The sequence below is a fragment of the Diorhabda sublineata genome, chromosome X (genome assembly GCF_026230105.1).
Source record: "Diorhabda sublineata isolate icDioSubl1.1 chromosome X, icDioSubl1.1, whole genome shotgun sequence".
Lineage (NCBI taxonomy): Eukaryota > Metazoa > Arthropoda > Insecta > Coleoptera > Chrysomelidae > Diorhabda > Diorhabda sublineata.
The window spans coordinates 24,365,021-24,382,684 of NC_079485.1; the positions used below are offsets into that span (position 1 = coordinate 24,365,021).

Genomic DNA, 17,664 nt, shown 5'->3' on the forward strand with positions numbered 1-17,664 from the left:
ATCCCTTTATTAGAGTGGACACTTAACAGTCCGGATATGAATCCTATAGAACATCTATGGGACTATCTTGAAAAGAGGATTCGAAGTCATAGTCTCCTTGGTCTAATCACCACCAACTCATAGAGATCGCAATTGAAGAATGGGAGAATATACCGCAAACTTGTGTTGAATATTTAATATCAAGCATACCGCGAGGCATGAATGCAGTGATAAGAAGTAGAGGGGGACCTAGGAACTAGGGTTGGCCCATATGCAATTATTCTCTTTTACGGATTTTTTCTTTTTAATTTGGAGGTATGATAGCTTATGTATGCATTCCAGCAAAAACAAACTTTTATGGAAAAAATAAGGTAAATTAAAGCTATGTAAGGTAATATTCGACTAATTTGTAGGTGTTCATTATTATTTCAGTTTAAATTAGTTTTATTATGAGGTTAAATTGTATATATTTAGATGAATTAAAGTGGTGCGTTAATTTGTCTAGGAGTTTAAATACCAGTAACAAAAGACGAAAAAGTTGCTCTACTCGATTAGCTGAAGTGATTGACATTTGATTGTATCTAAAAGTAAATAGATTTCATCGTAGAATTACAATTTGTAAAAAAACCGGCACCATGATGAGGTTGGAATTGTAAGATCTTTCATGAATCGATGAACTTCATTTGCTTATTGTATTGCTCTGTTATTAGTCACAAAAGTTTCAAATCATACAGAAACCTAACTTGATATTTCCACTATATGTATATAAATATTAAAGTTATTTTCACTATTTTATGTTGTAAAATCTGTGTTTTTGGAATTCTACTGGTTTTAAGAACACGAATGCAGATTATAATACCTTGAAGATTGTTTCTAAAACATGCTAACACGTTTGCATGACAAATAATGAAGTAAGCCTTCATTTTTCATCACAAATTATCATTAATCCAAATAGCCGGAAAAAATATTGAGTAATTTCTTATTAACTTACTTTTCCGATAAGGTTTCAGTTAGATGCTTCAAAATTTCTGTACACTGGCTATGGTAATCTAACAAACCTTCAGCGAACGTTGCTAATTGTGAAATTTGCTCAACCTGGAAATATTTTTGGGGTTGTTAATTTCCATTTGATAGAATTAATTGGTTGCAAAAATTCTTAACTCAGTCATTTAACCTTATAAATAATTCATGGAAATTGGAAGTAAATTATAGTATATCCCAAATTTTTCAGTGAACTTGTCCTAGACCTCCATTTTGTGTAATTTCCATACTATTCGTTATCAAGATAATTAATATCTTCTATTTGACTTGAGAATATCACAAAGAGATGAAAACCCACCCACTCAAAACGAGTGTTCTTTATTGGTTTATAAGAAACCACAAATAAAAGAAATGTGGATATTATTTTCAAGAGAATTCTATGGTGATATATTTAAATGAGATTTGTAGACATCGTTTGAATGAGTATAATTCGACAAAACAAATTTAACAACAAATAAGAAGTTTTTATTGAACTCTTTCGTTGTACACAACTTCTCATTATTAAAGATCTCACTAAAACTTACTAAATGCTTATCCACTTCTTATGTCATAAAATATGTCGTGTTGTTTGTCGGTATGAACAAAATTGAATTCAAATTCTTAATCAGCTATAAGTCTCTTCATTCATTACTACTAGTAAAAATGTGAGTTAGACTCCAATCTTCGGTTTTGTAAACATATCCCATATTTGATTTTAATGTGATCTTCTATCTATTAAAATTAAATTAAGGTTATGCTAGTCGATGATTCTTTCTATCATTACTGTATATATAGCAGCACTAGCATATTATGGTCCCCATATAATCCGTTTGATTAACGCTATTAAACTCATGCTTACCTCAATTTTTTTGAGGAGCTATCATTAAAAATATTACACTTTTATTCATACACACGTGCACTATTTTTGCTTATATTTATAACAAATATTTGTTCCATAAGAGATATATAGTGTGTTTATCAAAATTCGCAACATATAGGAAACTTTTTTATTATTATCATTTTGATAAAAAGTCTAGGATGTAGTTGTTAATAATATTTTGATAATCTATAAAATTACCAGCTTACGGCATTTGTTGAAATGTTTTAACAAAATTTTTCTTTCAATATGAATAAAGAAAATAATAATTCTACAATCAGTAATGCCTCAAAGTATCTACATTCTCTTTGAATACAAGTTTCCGACATATACTGTATATTGGAATATAGTTTGAAATTTCAAATACATTTATTTCATTAAAATTTGTATACATTACGAGCTCAGTGGCGTTGAAAGATATATTTTTAGGAATTTATCTCCTGACGCAAACGAATTGAAAACATGATGCAATTCTTCAATTTTAATCTAAAACACAAAATTGCTGTAATAGAGAAATATATTTTATGAATTAAGAAAAATGTCGATTTTGAAAATTCACAAAACTAAATCATCAATGTGTTTACTTAGCCTTTTCGACTGACTGCTTCTATTCGTCTTGGCATACTATTAAATAACGTTTGCCAGTATTGTGGTGTAAAATTTTTCCAGATTTCTCGGAGAAAAATCTGGACCACTAGATGTCCATTTTAAAACTGACATCAAATTTTTTACTTCTTTAACCGTACGGCAAGAGATACCATATTGTTAGAAAATACATTCAATATTATTAAAACACATGTCTTAAGTTACTTTGAAGCATATTTTGAAGACTGCCATTTAGACACATCTTTTTACTAAGTTGGAATTTTTGGAGCCGATGGAGATGTTCATAAAGACACTGTTTACTATGAAGGTTGTTACTTAAGTTTTGAGATATGGTCACACTCATTTGAATATGTCAAATCTGACATTATCAACACAAATTTTGACATTTTTAATGGTGAACGTATTCATAACGTGTTGTCATACAGATACTTGAAACATTCATCTTGGTCAAAAAATAGAATTAAATCGCGAACATTTTCTTGCGATGATTTTCTATGACTTCCGAATTAAACAGACAGGAGTGTGCCGATTAATACGCTTCGAATTTTATTGATGAAGCGCATCTCGAGCCACCGTGTTTCGCAGGTTTTCCAAATTCAATTGTGGTCGCACTTCGCTACAAGATTAATTGCGTGAAGATAGTCCAAAATTGGTTGTTGTGCCAGAAAACATCTGCTGCGCGTAAACTGACATTGCAATTAAGGATCTATGCATATGAAACCAAAACTAAAAAACAATGGACTGTATGTGTCTTTCAATACAATAAAAGTATCCGCGCACGATGCACTTCGACGTAAATGGTCGCCTGTTTTTTCGGAATATCTGGACATGTCGCTTTAGGTCTATTAGAGCAACGGAGAACTGAATGGTACAGCAGCATTTGTTTGCCAGAAGTGTTCGAAAAATCAGGGAAACCAAGCGCAGAAGACGAATCTTCTTCACCACGAAAATGCGAGCTCTCCCACATCAGTTCACACAAAAAGTTTTTTGAACAGTCAAAACATCGAATTGACGGGTCATCCGCCATACAGTCCCTGTTTGGCATCCAATGATTCCTTGTTATTGCCGCAGATCAAAAATAAACGCATGCAAAAGTGTATTAATCTTAATGGAAAATATTTTAAGAAACAATAAAGCCATATCCAATAATATATATTTGTTTTTATTTGTATATCTTGAAACTTTAGTAGCAACCCTCGTACTATCACGATACCCAATTGCACTACCTTACACGCATCTTCAGATATAAAGTTAATCCAAACGATGGAGTCCATAATTTTTGATCTGTGACCCATGCTAAAACAACAAAATCAAAAGTGGTAATAATCCTCGATGCTCTCCCGGGGATTCATGACACTAACGTGAGATTCTGCTAGGTACTTGAAGTGGAGGGGAGCTCAAAAGCAAATAGGTTTGCAAGAAACAGGACGAAGGAAGAAGACGCCGACAAAGTTAATAGGTCGAAGGAAGAGGATGCCGAAAAAACAGTTGATACTACCAATGAGATTGTTAGAATATGGTATTGTCACAACAATATGAGACAAACATCATAGCGATTTGGCAATAAAGAGAAAACGAAGAAGAATAAGATTCACTCTATCCAGAAGAGTATGGGAGTGGTCATTGAACATTGTATTGTTGGCACAAGACTCTGGAAATGTGGAGTGCCAATAGACAACTATTACTGTAACGAGGAATAATAGACGATCGAGCGTCTGGCTTGACAAAAAATGACGTCGATGACTGGGTGACGATCGATACAATAAATGGTCTCGAAGATATATAAACAGTAAAAAATTGTATTGATAATACTTCAAAATAAGGTATAAAAGGGGATTGAGAAGCAAGGGGGTTAACTAAGGTTCCACTTTGTAGAAAATAAAAAGTAACCCAATGAGCTTGAGTCGTTTGAGTGAACCACGACCAATCTAGATCGAGATTATCCTCACTAACCTAACCTATCCACACTATTTTGCATCAAAAATAACGAAAAAGGAAAAATAGGTCAATATTGTTAGTTTTAAAACTTAGTTTTTAGGCCATTCTGTGACAAGTTCTTAAAAAATTTTTAATGGTTGCGTTATTCCATAATATTCTTAATTCGTACACAGCTCTTGAAGCTATTTAGTTAATTTTGGAACAATGCGGCTGATTTGGAACTTCACTGAATGGCAATGAGTGAAATTGTTAAATTTTAACATAACTCGTCTATCTGATTGTTGTAATTTAGGTTTTAAACCACGTACAACTTTTTATGAGGAATAAATTTTTTCGTAATATTAAAAATAAAAGTTTCCCATACACTGTCAACTTTTGTAGGTACATTGTCTAAACAACGGAATCACTATTTAATATTAGTACTTCCTCAAGTTCTGTTCTCGAGTTGAAATATTTCTCTTCCTGTAAACTCATAAGTTTCGATTGCGTCTTGTTCTAAAAGCCGCTTTCAATCGGAATACTCAAAGCCACTTATCTAATAAAATGAATATATTTCGTATACTTACATCATTTTCTAGTAAATTGAACATTCCCATTTGAGCAAGTTGAAGGGATTCGGCGAACTTCTCTTCAGCCATTCTGATTTCATCATCTGGAATATTTGATCCTGTTATGTTAAGTAACAGGTCAAAACATGCCAAATTAATTCATGCTCTAAACGAATACTAATGACATAAAATAATATAAAAGGGTGAAACTACGATAAAATTAAAATTTTTATCGAATTCAGGCAAAAAGAAATAAAAAAATCATTTTTCATTCATGAATTCAAGGCAAAGTGAAGTAATAAATATGTAATACGATGTGGTAAAGTAACAGATTTTTATGTTTTATCAAAAACTGTCATAAAATAATTGTATTTGAACACGCAGGTCAATTGAAGAAACTCTAGAGGATAATCTTGTTAGAACATGTATATATTTAATGTTTGCATCTGTCACATTTTAAAAATAAGTGTGAATAAATTTACGGAAAATTGTTTTCGAGTTACCAAGAATTTGGTTTACAAGATAATTTTCAGGAGAACATACTATTTGGCATAAATTGAAGCTTTCTAATGTCCACATAATAGAAAATAAACGATTCATCTGGGACTACTTTACAACGAATTTGATAAATTTACTTTTTATGTATTTACCAAGCAATTTTCGAAACAGATATAAATCAGAAACTTTTTTTGAACGAGGGCGAAATGATTTATATTAATTAAACATTATCTACGATACTAAGGTAGAGAGATTTCAGTTTCATCTCTATTTTAAAAATAAATTCCATATCTTCAGTCTTGTATTGAAAATAAGCGATCATAGTAAGGTAGTAAAATACGAGGTCTGGCTATTAAATATTCTATATTCGAATGCTCCCCTTCAATATACTCCCCTCGCCACACACCTTTCTATACGTTTTTTCCATTGATCGAAGCCATGCTGGAAGTCTTCTTCGGTGAGTGCCTTTAGGAGCTCTGCCGTTTTTTGCTTTACTGCTTACATCGACTCAAATCGGGTGCCCTGCAAAGCAGATTTTATCTTCGGAAACAAAAAAAGTCGCACGGTGCCAAATACTGCTTCACAGATAGCGCGTTATGGACAGGTACGTTACCTTGGTGCAAAATCGGGCCGTTTTTTACGAATTCGTTCTTGCAATGTTGCCAAAACTGGCAATAGTAAGTCTGGTTGACAGTCTGACCCTCTGGCACCCATTCAGTCATCACGACACCATTAATAACGATAAAAACGACCAACATTGCCTTGAAATTTGATTTGCTCTCTCGAGTCTGACTAAAGCGCTTACACCACTCGCACGAGATAGAGAAGAAAACACAATTAATGTCTAGAATTATAGGAATTGTTTTATTTTCTCTCAGAGTTCTCCATACTAAAATTTGTGAAATCTAGAAACTCATGTGAGCTGTTTGAGAAATTAATTCACTATATGTATTTTGACTGTATAATGACTTAAGTTGGGATTATTAAATCTATAAATAAATTCACTAAATTGTAGTCAACTATTTCTTGTTACGGCGCATATATAATGTGCTTTCTGGAGTCATGGATAAACCGGGAAATATAGAATATCAATTTTGAAAGAATCTTTATTTCGTATTATTATATATGTTTTGATTTTTTTGTTGTGCAGTCTTCAAATTGTTTTTGATGAATTTCGAAAAATGATAATATCGATAATATCTCTTTTCGCCTCAATTGCTGAATCAAAAACTTCTTATGAAGTTTGTACGAAATATATTGCCAAATTATTTAAACCAGCTGGAAAAAAAGTAAGAGCTCGTTTATAGCAAGCAAATTTCTATGTGCCAGTAACGCAGTAAAGACTTCTTATAGTATTATTTCTTTATATTTCCATAAATTTAAAGGGATTTAAGCTTCTTCTGGTCCATTCCATCCTATTGTTGATCTTGTGTCAAACGTTTTAAATATTCAATTCTTATATCCTCTCACTTGATCCTCCCATGTTTTTCTTGGTCGTCCTCTTAGTTTACCTTCCATTGGTCTCCAATTTCCTACTTTTCTATTATAGCATGTGGCTACCCCATCTCTTCGTGTCCATATTATTTCAATTTTTGATATTTTATTAATATAAGTATGTTTTGTCCTTATATATGTATGGTTTTCTATATCCATTCTCATCTATTTTCCTAGGCCTTAATATTCTTCTGAGTATTTTCTTTCGAATATATTAAGGTTGTCTTCTTCTTTCTCTTCTTCTGATCGGATATTTTATTTCTGATTTCAGTCTTTATGCTAACAATTCTGGAGCTTGTTTAGAAAGTTTTCTTATAAGACCTCCTTTCCTGAAATGGATTTTGGCTCATTTGACATACCTTCAAAATCATCATCAATTTCTTCTTTTAAGGGTTCAGATATATTTTTAGGCACTGAACACAACTGGTACTTGGATACTGTTCCAACCTTAAAGGCACTTCTTTTACCATTTTTCTATATCATATATTCCACACATGATTCATAAAAAACATTGTCGAGACCAAGATTTCTCATTTTTTTCAATTCGTAATCTTTCCATATAAATGATCTGGATTGTTTAAACAACGTAAAATGATAAAATTCAAAAACAAAATAACTCGCCAAAAACAAGTCATAAATGAACATTATCAAGAATAAAACTAGCGGAATAGACAAATAGCTAAATTTTGTGAATTGGTTTAATATATTGTAAAGGTTGGAACTAAATACTGTCTGTGAATCACGCAGTGAAGGACTAGTACTTCAGGCAGTTGTCGCATCAAATGAACTTAGAATCACGATGACGAGCATCCATAGTTAGTGCAACTACATCGAGTTTTTTAAACGTATACCGTTAATATTTCGTTATAGAATCATTCTAATAACAAGTCAGCACAACTTGTACAAAACCTTCAACAAAAGTTTCAAATACGTATCAATCAATAATAAGAAATTAGTTTCTGTTTAAGTCGACCACTTTAGAAAAGGATTCTGATTGTAAATAATATTAGAAATTTTTAAAAAGGATCTAAGTCCAATATGTTTCTCACGATTTCAACGGAAAGTATTTCTTAACGCGACGTATTGATTTTAGATCTAAATGACTAAATGGAATGAGAAATACACTAAAGATTTTTATGTTGAAAATTTTTTAAAAGAAACAAAGGGCACCATAGCAACTAAAAGCAAATTTTTATACGTATGTAAATCATCCTCTCTATGTCTTTTGATAAGATTTTTTTCATGGAATGATTTAAAAATAATGAAAAACAATGAAATATACACAAAGAAAAAAATGTGTTGGTGTGCTAATACATGGTACAGGCTAAACTTCACAATTGAACACTATTTACTAACTGATAACAGGTTAGTTGATAAAACAAATTCCAATTGTAATAAGATCGTAATTTGAATAAAATAAATCAATAGAATGTAACGACGGCAAAATCATGTATATACTCGCAATAGGGCGTATGCATGTGGTATAAATTCCATTGATTATTTTTTCTCGGGAACACCAAGAGAGTATAGCCAACAGGCTAATATCTTAACAAAAAAAGATAGACATCCCAGAATCTCCCATAGAACTAAGGGGAGAGGAAGGAGTCTACGTGCAAAACTGCGACGCGAAAGATGAGGATGAGGACCTGTCGAAATGACAGGGGGTGGTGGAATGTTCTTCTTCGCACCAACTCGTGGATTTATCCGGGGGTGGATGCTTAGAGGGACGAGCTTTCTCATGCGCAAGTGTGTGTCTCGGGAACATTAGGTTTGTTCCAACCTGCTATTTGGGACCGTACTTGGAACGGTTATCGGAAGCGTTTATAGATATTTTCTGCACAATCTCCGGCTATGCACAGTTCTTGTAACAGTACTTGCCATCAACCAAGTATTGAAAAGATCGTCCCGGAAACGGTTCACAAACGATATCTAACAATAAGTTGGTTGGAACGCAAAACAGGTATAACGGTAACCGCCTGGATGGAACGCGTAATTTTTATTGCGCAGAATCGTCACCGTACCAAGGACAGTTTTTTGATCGGTTGGAACGAGCCTATTAGTCCAATATTACCATAAAATCTCCATTTCAACATTAAATTTGTCTTTAATTGTATGAAATGATCATTAAATAGTGCAAAATAACCCTGCTAATTGGACCAGTAGAATAGAGTGCACTTTTTTTGAATAGTTACTACCTAACCTAAACACTGTTTTCTTGGTATCCATAAAATTGAGTAATTTAGAATTAAAACACTCAAGCACACCAGCCATAATTCAATGTTTTATTTTTTACGAGAGGATAGCAAAAAAAAAACGTTTTCATGCAACGAAATTAGAACTACTTCTGAAATCACGTGGTTGTCACGTGCTAAGCAATTACGCAAACTGAACGAATTTCGTTGGGGACTTTTATAATATTCCCCATAAATTAACCGGTAAATTTGATAAATATGAAAGAATTTATCATATTTACCAAATTCAGTGGTGATTATGTGTAATCACCGGTAATTTTATATAATCACCGAATTTATTAATTTTACCATAACATATATAATTAGTTATTTATGCAACAAGTGAATAAAGTAATACTTTTTTCACGAGTAGGACGGTTTGATCAATTCCTACAAGTGAAAAAAGTTAATTACATTACTCACAAGTTTCATACGAAATTTTTTCTACGTCCGTAGACTTGAAAATATTCGACAAAACTTTTATCAATTTTTATTAGCTGTAATAGTTATATTAAAAGTATAACTGTGAGCATTATTAATTTGAAGTCAATTAGAAGTTACATTACTGTTGGTACTTGTGGCAACATTTATCGAGTTTAAAGAAATAACATCGTCTATAGTTGTATAAGTACTTATTTGATTGTTGGTAGGATTGTGAACATTTACAATGTTGCTTGAAATCGAACTAGTGCTTATTGTTGAATTATATTACCACCGAAATCCGCTAATAGAGACGCCGAAGAGCGTCGAAATGTATGCCCGGAGTATTTTTTAGATTAGGTAAATTCAAATATGTTGCAATAAGCGAGGGAAGAAATAAAAGTGTGACAGTTTATAGGAGAAACGAATTGACATTAGAAAGAAAGCATTCACAGCCCACTATTTTGATATAATTGCATGAAAAAATGACACGTTACATACAGATTATAATCGGTTCAACCTAATAATAGTTTCCGAAAAGTTCTTTAGCACTTTCATTGGCAATAATTAAAATTATTGTAGCAATTTCTGCGTTCAATTTCTAGCAGCGTGTACATTTTATCTTCATCCCTTTTTGCATATTTATAATTTAAATTTTAATCAAACATTTGTTTATTAACTGATTGGCATTTCTGTCAAATTTTCACTGCGTTCTTAGCTGGTTCACCTTATAAAATGTGATATTTGTTGTCTAAATTGATCAAGTTAGTTCCATTATTATTGATATTGATAGATAAATTAATGTATCTGATTATTGTAATTGATAAATATCCTACAACAAAAATCATTCAGAAACTTATGGTTAAGATCTTTTATATCGACCGGTATAAAAAATGCAATGCGTTAAGTTAAATATTGCTTACTAATGGTGGAAATTAAGTGATGAAACTCGCAACGTAGCGTTCGTTACGGCAAAACAGTAAGACTTGAGTCACATTGGTTGTGCGCAGTAATTGATGTTGTGAAACCGTATGTTGAAGTGTGTTATATAAATAAATGATGATATTTCCACAAATATCACCAAAAAAAAAACGAATATAACACAATCGTAAACACGAAATCGGAAGCACCTTTTTTAGTTTTTTGAAACACATTTACTCTACCAGCGTTATAGGAGTTTTATTCCTGTGTACAATTAAAAAAGTTTCTTAAAAAAACTTAGTAGTCACATTTAATCTATTTCCACACTGATGAGATGAATTACAGAATACCCGTTTTCTAACGAAAACATTTGTCGTCAAAGACAAGCGCAAGCAAACGTCGAAATCGGGACTCGATCACAGCTCAATTTCGATTCAAATTATAATATAACGACCTTATAAGACGAGGCAGTCAAGTTGCGCAACCAGTCGCCAGTCTGGCTATCGAACAAAGTATCCAGTGAAGCAGCTAGAAAATCATCAATTTCGAAAGAAGACGAAAAAGGAAGATAATGCCCAACTTCGCTGTTCAGTATAGACAGGAACGTTTATTGAATATGACAGGCAAGATGAGAGAAGAATATTTGTATTTTTTGTCACTACTCATGAAAAAAGGAGACGAAAAAGGACAGTGCATATACATCGAATTGTTTCTTTTAGACCATCAAAAGGATTATACTACACACTTTTTGATGAACTATGTGCAGATGACACTGGGTGCTCCAATTACTTTCGCATGTTGAGACCAAGTTTTTTCGAGCTGTTTAATATTAGATTAATAAGAGATGACATAACTGGGATAGGTATTCAAATGAGAAGATGTATCTCTCCAGAAGAGAAGTTTCAAGTTAATTTGAAGTAATAAGCATTTATGACCCAAAGCCCGGTGACGGGGTCAACGACTGGTTGCACACTTTTGAAATTGCCATGACGAAAGCATTGTATTCAAACCAATGTTTATTTAAAGTAAAGAACATAAAGTGGAAAACTCTTCCAAAGTAATATCGTCCAAGTAGCCGCCATCTAGTTGTTGTCATTCCTGAAACCTGGCCATTAGATTTTCGAAAACTTTACGACATATGGCGTCAGGTAATTTACCCCAAATGTTTTCCGTTAATTGTGGTATTGTTCTTGGTTTGTTTATTTAGATACGACTTTTGAGAAAACTGAATAAAAAGATATCAGCTGAAGATAGGTCTGGGCTGCGGTAATGCCATCTCCTCCTCCTCTGTGAAAGATCATTTTGGTTGGGAATTTTTTTTACCAAGGGTGAACTCTCGTTGGATATGAGAGGTTGCGCCATCTTACCGAAACCCTCAAAATGAAGTATCTGCGGTTGATAAAATTCTCATAGCATTCTCATAATATATTTTGAAGATTTAACAGTTACTGAATCGCCGTGCGCATTTTCAAATTGGAATGTTGTGCCCTTTTAAGGTATTTTCACTCAAAAATGTAAGGGGTTTGAAGTTTCACTTTATGATTTTCTTTACTTCAAAGTCTGTAATTTTGAACGTTAACATGTGCCCAGTTAAGTTAACGTTACCGAGAAAAAAATGTTATGAAAATTGCTAAAACGCGGTAATTTTCCTTAAAAGTTCACAATTTTCAAGTCCAACAATTATGACAATTACGACTAACGTGTGCTATCAAATTTTGCTTCAGACTTGGGCGACAATAACTTTTGCCAAGCTTTAGCAAGCTAAGGTGCTTCGGTAATTTAATACTTTGCTAGAAAGACGACAATCGATGGAAGATAATCCACAGGCTTTTAAATGCAAGAACAGCTAAAAGATTATAGAGAATGATCAAGAAACAGTTGAATTTGCGTGAAAGGTGCCTGATTTCTTGAAACTTAAACCTCATTTTAAAAAAACGTGTCATTATTTGTAGCGAGACTCGCAAGACCCCAAAAAAACAAGAATGATTCAGAGTTGAGATGCATGCTGATTAATTGTGATTTTGGAATCTCATTAAAAATTCCTGCTGACTGTTTTTTTTTTGTCTAAATTGAAACTCATCTAAAGGGATGGTATTCCAATACGTGAGCTCGAGTAGTGTTATGAGGAATATCTGTAGCGCTGTATGGCAACCAAAGAGAATTATTTTGAATGGGAAAACATTCCATGGAAAATATGTTCGAGTAAGCCAGAGGTAAAAATCAGTCTCATAACTCAATTTTCATTCTTCGTATGATATTTTCAGTGCAACAGTTATAAAATAATGTTGAGCTTAGAAAACTCTGAAGGACTACGTTAGGGATTGAATTTTTACAATAAACTGCCTGACGAAAAAAAATATCAGAATTTGGAAAAAAGTTAACTTCCCTCGCATTTTCTTCTAAATCCGGGGTACTAGAAGATGCTTCTAATATTGGTGCTGGTATGACGCGTAGTGCGCAAAACATTCGACGAATATTTTGCTTCCAACGTTGGCCATGGAAAGTTATTTTTTTCAGCCGCGTCAAAGAGTACAACGTCAACATAGGAACGAAATTGGAACCAACACTCGTGGTAAAACTACACAATTTTTTATACTCTTGCGTGTTTTTTATGAAAAACCAAAGTTGCACAGTATCATCCAGTTTATTTTGATAGAATTGATATCTGTTGTATGCTGTTAATCACTTTTTTTCCACGTTTAGGTAAGTTTCTAGCCTTCGTCCAATGTTCAGCCAACGCTGGAAGGTGAATGTTGGTGCAAATGTTGGATGCATCGTGTAGTTGCAGCACTGCATCCAGCCTTCCTTCCAATGTTCAGCCGTACGTTGGAGCGTGAATGTTGACGCAAACGTTGGACGCATTTTGTAGTACCGGCTTAACCTTATTTAACATACCTATAAGGCATAATCGATTTCAATGCAAGCTGTATTCTTTCATAATTCATTTAAATCATAAGGTCAAGTTTTTTACACATAGGGAGAGGGTATGAAAATGATTTTGAATGCTAAAACATCGGTTATTTCATTCGCAATCATTTATATAATCTTAAAACGTAAATATAAATCGGAAGCCAAAAAAATAACAGTAGATTATTTATGTTATCATCCATATTCCACAATCTCAGTCACTCATTATGAGTACTAAGAAAACTAAGAATTAGTAATTTAGGAAGCCTAATATGAATATACCAAAAAAAGCAAAATTTTTCATGAATGTAATGAATTAGTATTTATGTTTATTCTATTTCGTAAATGTGCTACAAAAAAGCTGCAATTTGTAATAAAACGTTTCTTTAAAAGTTATTTTTGCTGTAATCATATAAACTCTCAGAGGGGTTTAAGGAACAACTGTTTTCCTAGTCTTTTTCAGTACTGAAACTTTTCTCACTTCGCATCTTTTATTTAGTTTTCACAGTACAATATATCACAAACTTCCTAAACTTTCATATATAACATTATCATGTTATATAAAATAAAGGAAAAATGCTTTAAGAACGAACCTGTTTCAGTGTTCCACATAAACTAGATCAAAAGTACAAGGTGTAGGGTGACAATTAGAATACCAGGGGCAACTGAAATTGACTAAACATACCATGAGATGCTCCCTGCGTTTTTATAGGACTGGAATATGGGCTTAGTGACCCTTTAGATGCTACAAACCATGCTTATTATTGTAACATGCTTTTTGTTGTGTGATAAATGAGTTTTGTTGCGCGTAAACAAAGTATATTGCTTGTATTTTCAAAATATGTATCAAAATATAAAATGATTCACATCACAATTATTTTTATTGTATTATCTACAGGGTCTTAGTAAATTTAGCTCCAAAATTTCGAGAGCGAGTTGAAGAGCTCAAGATAATTCAAATCAATATCGGCTTTTTTCCGAATTTTCTAAAATAAACCCTTATATTGCAATATGCCATTCGGTCTGTTACGTTTTTCGTCAAATATTTGTCTCTAATTATTTTAACGCAGTACACACTTTTGTTTTGTAGCCATTTCCAAATACAAGAAGAAATCAATTTGTTGACGACATCCCACTCAATTCGGAGAGATTAATAAAATATCAGTTTCCAGTTCAAAACGTCCTCTTTACCTACAGCGCCTACTACAGAATTTTAGTGATTGTGGTGATCTTATTCTTTAAAATGGTTCTAATATTTTCAACTTTGCTTTCTATATGTATTGCTCAAAATTTATTTCATAATTATATTCTTTAGTGCTCGTCTGTAGTATCGGATTTAGGGAGGGACTAGCGGGGCACTAGGAGCACCGCAAAATTACTAATTAGATCATTTATCTTAGAAGCATTAATTTTTGATTTCCTGTGGGTCCCGCGTCGATTTTGGCCCCAGGCCCCACTACTTCTTAATCCGGCGCTGCTCGTCTATTATTTCTTTTAAAAATAATTTGAAGCACATTTGGTGAATTCGTATTTTTTATTAATTTTCCACTATTTTCCAGCATCTCTGCAACTGTAGGATTGGAATAAAAAAAAATCATACCAAACCATTAACAGCTAGACACCATAAACGGCAACTTGCACCATATTTAAAAGTTGAAAACCATCCTTGCTTTTCTCAAGTAGGTTTTTTTTATATCTGGCATATATACGTAGTGCCGTTCATGAGTTCTTGGGATGTTAGTAAATAGAGCACGTTTGCAAAAATATTTGTGCACTTGTCTCAATAAGCTTTGCACAAAGTTTCAACTTGCTGCTTCGATTCATTTTATTATAGAAGAGCTCGAACGAATAATGTCTCAAATCGAGTTTCGTGCTGTTTGACTAAAGATGGATTAACATCAATATAAATCAAAAACGGAATGAAGGCTGTTCATTGTGATTTAAGTCCATCATTTTCAACAATCAAAAATTGTTTCGCTGGGGACGATAATCATTAGAAGATGACCCACGTGCGGAAGGTCCTGTGACAGTGACTACTCCAGAACGACGCCCAAAAAAAACGAAATTGCGGCACAAGCCTGCATTTTCAATACAAGTGTTCTTAGAATCCTACTTAAACATTTAAATATGACAAAAGTTAATGCAAGGTGGCTGTGTAGAATTCTCAGCTCGGAGCAAAAGCAGCGTCGAGTAGAATGTTGTGATCGATTTTTAGAGCTTTGATGCGAGGACCAAGAAAGTGTAATAGGATCAATTGTAACGGGTGATGAAACTATGGTTTTTTACTATGATCCGACATCCAAAGAAATTGCATGTGTAGAATTGAAAAGGAAAGCCTGTGCCTAGTACAGCGAAGGTCACGAAAAGTACCAAAAAAGTGATCGCAACAATATTTTAGGACTGCGAGGGTATCCTTTTGATTGACTTCAATATACACCAATTAACGCGGCGTAATACTTTGACGTACGTAGGCAGTTGCATCAAAAAATTATCGAAAAAAGTTGCGGCAAAATCAGCGGTGGTGTACTTTTGCTTCATGACAATACTCCACTCCACTGCTTCGCTTTCCAAAGCTACACGAATGTAGCTTTACAGAGATTGAACTCCCACCTTATAGCCCTTTGTTTGTAAATCTAAAGGCCTAGTTAAGGGGTAAAAGATTTAACAGTATTACGAGTATTTTGACTCTTGATTAAATATTTTTATCGTGGAATAGAAGCTTTAATCAGACGTTTTGGAAAGTGGTTGGAAATAAAGGGGGAATTTGAGGTTATCATGTTTTCAAATGATTTTTAATTTGATTCACTTTGGAATGATACAATAATATTTATCGTTTTTTCTAGCGCACTGATTTCCCGCACTGAAAATTCTCATTTGACTCAACTCAATTATTAGTCAAATTATAAGAACATTTTTAAATCTTTAAAAATTGACAAAAATATTGAAAAATGATGAAAGTGATGTGAAATATTTTGACGATTTCAATATTTAACAGACAACCAACTACTGTGGATTATAAAAGTACAAGCAACATACTGTTAAAACATTGGGAATCATATTATAAACCGATGTATTTTTTTTTCATTTTTCAAGATTCTGGTTTTCCTAAATAATCTTTTCGTGAAAATTGATTTAGAATGACGAAACAATAACTGCTCGAAAAAGAAATTTATTTTTTATATTTATTTACTATGATGTTGGGTTTACTATATATGTATAAAAAATAATTGAAAAGATCAACTGGGAAAAACCAACGCATCTAAGTTCTGTTTATTAAGGTAGGAAACAATGTAGATATAGGTAGCTCAGAAGTGTTAAATCTGTATATGTGTATAAATTTGACTTAATACTATATGAATAAAACAACAATATCCGACAACCATATTAAACCAAATTATTTAGTCATCACTTAACGATTCTCATTTTTATACAGTTGTCCAAAAAAATTGATGTCGAAATAAAAATGAAACAAAAAATTGAGAATAATCCTGATACAATTAGTTTTGTTGCTGCCGAAGAATTGGAAGAATATCTTCTATTTATTTTTATTTTTTAATATAATCTTTCAAAATCAAGACCATTTATAGAAGGTGTCTCTCAAATAACACAAATAATATCGGTTTCTAGCTCCTGTCATTTATTTCTTCATACCGACCAAGCAAATCAACGACAAGCAGGAATCAACCAAAGCAAGAATTTCGCCATGGATTTGAACAAATAGTAATCTGACGGTGCAAGGTTCGGACAAAATGCTGGGTGTAGTAACAGTTAGGTACCAAGATTTCATAGCATTGTATCGTGTTGTAAGAGAACCCGCTTTGGGTTAACTAAATCTCGCTATTCCTCCAATAAAACCTCATAAATTCGCATAAGCTGTCAACTATATGCCTCGGTGTTGATAGCCGACCATCTGGAATAATTTTGAAGCACACTAAACCTAATAAATCCATAATTCTGGTAATTCTCCTTCGTCTAACCTCTGATTTTCCATGTTCGGGTTGTATGGATAGATACATTTTTCATCGCTAGTAATAATGCGACTAAGAATATGATATTTTTCGGTAGGACTACACCACTACTCGCCGTTTAATTTGAATTTGGGTTAATTCATGTTAAAACCCCATCTGCTTCAAACTTTGTTTGCAATACATGAATTTCATATTTATTTCACTCCATGCTATTTATTATAAAAACGTACCGCGTCGCCAAAGAAAATGATTGAAAG

The 17,664-nt window shown here is 33.0% G+C and overlaps 1 protein-coding gene across 20 annotated transcripts in view; it reads right to left on the reverse strand.

The window, feature by feature from the left end:
* LOC130450706 (endophilin-A) overlaps positions 1-17,664 on the reverse strand; it is a 120,066-nt gene that overhangs the window by 14,633 nt on the left and 87,769 nt on the right. For 7 of the 20 annotated variants that reach the window (XR_008910609.1, XM_056789270.1, XM_056789279.1 and 4 more), the window contains 3 exons: positions 14,125-14,184; positions 4,987-5,087; positions 971-1,074 (listed from right to left, as the gene is read on the reverse strand). Coding sequence is in view for 19 of the 20 variants with exons in the window: in XM_056789270.1 (XP_056645248.1) it covers positions 971-1,074; positions 4,987-5,087; positions 14,125-14,184 (265 nt within the window). In the remaining variant the exon portion in view is untranslated. The remainder of the gene's footprint in view (positions 1-970; positions 1,075-4,986; positions 5,088-14,124; positions 14,185-17,664) is intronic. The other 13 variants (XM_056789278.1, XM_056789276.1, XM_056789274.1 and 10 more) reach the window with 3 other exon arrangements.